General features: G+C 36.5%; 2 protein-coding genes across 2 annotated transcripts; one reads left to right on the top strand and one right to left on the bottom strand.

Moving 5' to 3' along the window:
• Positions 1 to 606: 606 nt before the first annotated feature.
• On the top strand, positions 607 to 2,240 carry JH06_5006 (hypothetical protein; the record flags this gene model as incomplete). Its single annotated transcript, XM_014669522.1, has 10 exons — positions 607 to 659; positions 691 to 896; positions 929 to 1,052; positions 1,084 to 1,295; positions 1,324 to 1,428; positions 1,459 to 1,538; positions 1,568 to 1,756; positions 1,788 to 1,954; positions 1,985 to 2,162; positions 2,193 to 2,240. 10 exons carry the CDS (start codon positions 607 to 609, stop codon positions 2,238 to 2,240), a joined length of 1,362 nt encoding a protein of 453 aa, XP_014525008.1.
• Positions 2,241 to 2,281: 41 nt separating this feature from the next.
• JH06_5005 (hypothetical protein) lies at positions 2,282 to 3,560 on the bottom strand (the record flags this gene model as incomplete). The annotated part of the gene is made up of 7 exons (XM_014669521.1): positions 2,282 to 2,521; positions 2,553 to 2,843; positions 2,875 to 3,170; positions 3,202 to 3,284; positions 3,315 to 3,438; positions 3,469 to 3,512; positions 3,544 to 3,560. The coding sequence occupies 7 exons, from the start codon at positions 3,558 to 3,560 to the stop codon at positions 2,282 to 2,284; spliced, it is 1,095 nt and encodes a 364-aa protein (XP_014525007.1).
• Between the last annotated feature and the right edge of the window lie 774 nt (positions 3,561 to 4,334).

Below are 4,334 nucleotides of genomic sequence, written 5' to 3'. Positions count from 1 at the left end.
TTCCATTCATAAACATTGTTTGAAGAGGAGATGGGATTCTATGGATTCCATCCAAACTTTTCCAAAGCATATGTATTGTCTCCTATTTAAGTTCTTTAAGAACAAACGAATAAACACACATTCTATCACTTCATCACTAAAAATGAATAAAAACCGCGGTGACCGATTCAAAGCATTCTCCTCAACTGTAAGTGCTATATGGATTCTACAAATGTTTTAATCACAACTACTTCTTGAATCGTAGAGTGCATATTCAGAGTCTGTGTCTTCACTTCTTTCAGACAACCCAAACGTAACTGAAGCAGATTTTGCTCGTAGGTTGTTATTGCATTGTTATATGTAGATTTCGATCTCTTGGATGAAGATTTGGTCTCTCTCGCTAGTGCTTTGAGATGTAATAATCATTTAAAGAAACTAGACCTTTCATACAATCATGTTTTTGATTGTTGTTGGTTGAATTTGTAGGTGAGTTCTTCTTCTGTCGATTGTTTCTTGGAATGCCTAGTTAATTTAAAATCGCTTGAGGAGCTAAATCTATCGTGCTATTTTCGTCCCTTGTTTATGTATAGAGGCATTGACTTGTCAGGTGTCACATTTGTGCATCTTATGTCAACTATTGGTTCTCTGCCCCTGAAGCGATTGTATGTTGATGATGTGAAGTGAGATATGGCGGATTCCAGTAAAGTGTAGTATTGGGGGAGAAGAATTAAAGGAAATCAATACAACATTTTCAAGGTCAAGTATCACAGTGATTTCTCTTAATAATAATCGGCTTGGCGATGAAGGTTTTTCATTGTTGATGAACATTCTAAATGATGAGCACAGTTTAGAAGAATTGTATTTAGAGAATAATGGTATCACTGAAAAGTCCATTCCTGCCTTGTCTGCATTCATTCGTTAGCAATGCTATGGAATATAATTAGTATAGGAAGGCACACGTCATTGCGAACTGTTGATATTCGAGGATCATTAATCTCGTCAGATGCCCAAACTGATATAGTTCTGGTGAAAAGCTATTCAGATTGTCAAATCATCATTACAGAAGCAAAGAAGTGTGAAATTAATACATCTCTGAAGGATTAGTTCAAACACGGGAATTGAAGAAGACGAGGAAATGGAAGAAGAACCATTAAATCCCGTGATTATGGAACCTCTCTCAGAACTAACAGAAGAAGAACGATTGCGGAATGAAGCGTATATCATACTTCACAGTATGAAACGATACCTGACTATAGCAGGTATTGACACCATTGAGGTTAATCAACCTCAATCATTCATGATTCCTAATGAAACTAGTAGGGTCAGGTATTTCGTATGATGTAGGTATGATTATGGAATTTACCCAATCACAATCCATACTTGCTCTTCATGTTCGTAATGTGAAGGATTCCATTGTTTCTCAAGGACTGAATTATTTGATAAGTCCTGGTTCATTCTCTTGTGGTCTCTTATTCATAGATGCTGTACGACAAAATGCCACTGTTTTGGCATTTACGCAAAATCTTCCTATTCTCATTGCTACGTTGTCTTTACCATCAGTACGATTGATTGATATGACTTATGAAAGGTGTTTGAGAAAAGGTCGAGTGATGTGAACTACACTTTGGGAGAATCACTTCATAATACAACTGGAACTATCAAGCGATGTGGTCAGCTTCGTATTGAAATTGTGGTCTTGTTAGCTACACTTCTGAATATTGCAATTCCAGAAGTAATCACTTTTTATAGAGAGTATGATGTGTTGAGTCGTGTTGTAGTAGGAAGAAGAGTGTCATTCTCACAAATAGTCTCTATTATTTGAGTATCCCTGGAATAGTGTTCTCCACAATGCATGTGAAGTTTATGTCACAGAAGTTATTACAGGCCATGATGAATCATTGAAGGTAGCAATGGTTCAACAGACAGGACTGTACACATTACTCCGTCGAAGGATTATTGATGCTGTTAGAGTGAAGTGAGTATGAGGAGAGAGATTGAGAGGTAGAAATGAAACTGGTAGAGATGGGTTGGGATGTCTTGGTGTAATGCTTCATTTGTGTTCGATGTTAGAGGAGCTGATTGGGAAAGATGAGTCTATTGCCAAATGTGCTCAGGCTTGTGATAATGCAACACCTTTCAGTAAAGAGGATCTTGATCTTTATGAGGAAGTAAAAATGAAGAATGTACATATGATGAAGGTGTTTCAAGGATAGAAGCCTATAGATATTCCTCCAGATTGTGAATATGCACAATGGATGTAAAGTGTTTGTTTACAAAAACAAGAGAATTACTAGTATAACATTCATTCTGACTCAGAGGAAGTTGATTCACTATAACTCTCTGAATAATCTTCAGAACTAGATTCTGACTGAACAGCCATCTCAATATCACCCTTTTTTGCCTTCTTCGACTTTGCCAACATATACCATAAAACGATGACAATCACTACTAATACGACAATAATTGCAATACAAACAGTAATAAGAATGGTTGTATCATTATTAGCATGAATGGACAATTCACCTTTCAACTCCATTTTTGCCTATATTCAATCATTCTACCATTGATCCTACATCATACCACCGCTCATCATGAATAATCATTCTTCGATGCAATGCTCCTCTGGACATCATTGATTTCATCAGAGATAATGAATTTCGAATCTGTCCTTGTTCTCCTAATACACAGAAATTCACTTGAATTGGCTTGGTACTATCAGCAGACGATGAAGGAGTATTCACATTTATAACTTCTTCCATTGTGAGAGCCTTTGCTGTCAATCCCGATTCCATAATATTATCCAGTAATAGATTTGTCATATACTTGTGCTCTACTGTATCGAAGAGAGAAGGATCTATTTCAATCTAAATCTAATTAACCTCCAACTCTTCCTACATAGATAGAACCACGATAATATGCTTCTCCATTCTGTAAGGTTGGATCCACTACATTCACACAATCCGATGAGGTCACTGGACTCCATTCACCATTCCCAGATTCTCCTCTCATACACACTTTGTACACATAACCACTTTCATCAGCCTCACAGAAAGCTGATTGGGAGTGTTCAATATCAATGGGTTCCCAGACACCTTGTTTCTCACAACCAATACAACCAGTATTATCTAAAAGACTATAAGACTGAGAAATACCAATTGCAGTTGTTCTCATCCGCAAATGACTTTTGGATTCTAGAAATTAGTCTAAAGTTCATGATAATACCGAAATTGATATAAAAAGTGGCATTCGAGTTGATGTAATCAGAACCTTTGATAATTCCGGTAGAAGAGGTACACTGGGTCTTTCTATTCATCAAAAAATAACTAAGCAAACACTTTATGGAAACTTCAACATTGTTCTCAAGAGCAGGAACACAAGTGATTCCCAGAAGCGAGATCAATGAAACATCCGTTGCCATAATCAAATAGTCAGTAACAACTGCTGTATGCCGAATAAAATCTACAGTTAAGGATGTTCTTCGTTACTCACTTTCTGTGTAATCAGTTTCCGTTGAGTTCTTCTCAACATCATATCTACAATAATACACTCCAATACATATCCTACTTTGTTGTCACAATCATAGCAGGAGAATCTGAGCAGTCCGTTGAAGGGTAATATCGGTAGGTTTCCGAGAGTTCAGAAACAGTTCCGTTGTAAACTCCCACTGTATAGATCTGTCTGTACCCTAGATCTATGAATATTAGTCTCATACATCATTCCAAACATTGCAATGACGTGCAGTCCCTCGTAAAACGACCACAGTCTAGATAACTCACAAAAACACAAGTAAAATGTACACTGAGCTGAAGTAAGGCACAATAGAATCAATGAAAACAATGCCAACATGAAAGTAGACAAGAAACTGCATTCTTCGAACAAGACGAATGTAAAACCGGGGTTTTGGCTCTGTTGTGTACAGGCGCAAACACAATGTATTGTAACACTAAAGACATGAAATTGAATTATAGAAGGTATATCAGGTTATTGTGAAGAATATCATTCCTCTATGAATAGGTTCTTGAGTTGATCATTCTATCTTATAAAACATGATCAGGAACTTGTATTTGCAATGATTTCAAATACTATTATCCAAACTCTTTCTTTCATACACATGTTCAGTAGTATTATAATTATTGAATAGTCGAATTACTGTAGAGTCTAATCTTCAATTGACTTGTTTTCAAACAACTCAATTACTTGTATATTGAATTTGTGATCGATGGGTATGTTGGCTTTGTTTCATTGCATTTAGATGATTTTCTAACCCAAGTATAGGTATTTGCCGTGATTCTCGTCATAAGCGTCGTTTGACCGGAGGAAAGGTTGTGATTAACATCAAGAAGAGAAAGTTCGAG

This window comes from Blastocystis sp. subtype 4 (assembly GCF_000743755.1).
Source record: "Blastocystis sp. subtype 4 strain WR1 chromosome Unknown seqid_0512, whole genome shotgun sequence".
NCBI classification, from domain to species: Eukaryota; class Bigyra; order Opalinata; family Blastocystidae; genus Blastocystis; species Blastocystis sp. subtype 4.
The sequence above is the reverse complement of the archived record's forward strand: the minus strand, read 5'-3'. Positions and strand labels throughout refer to the sequence as shown.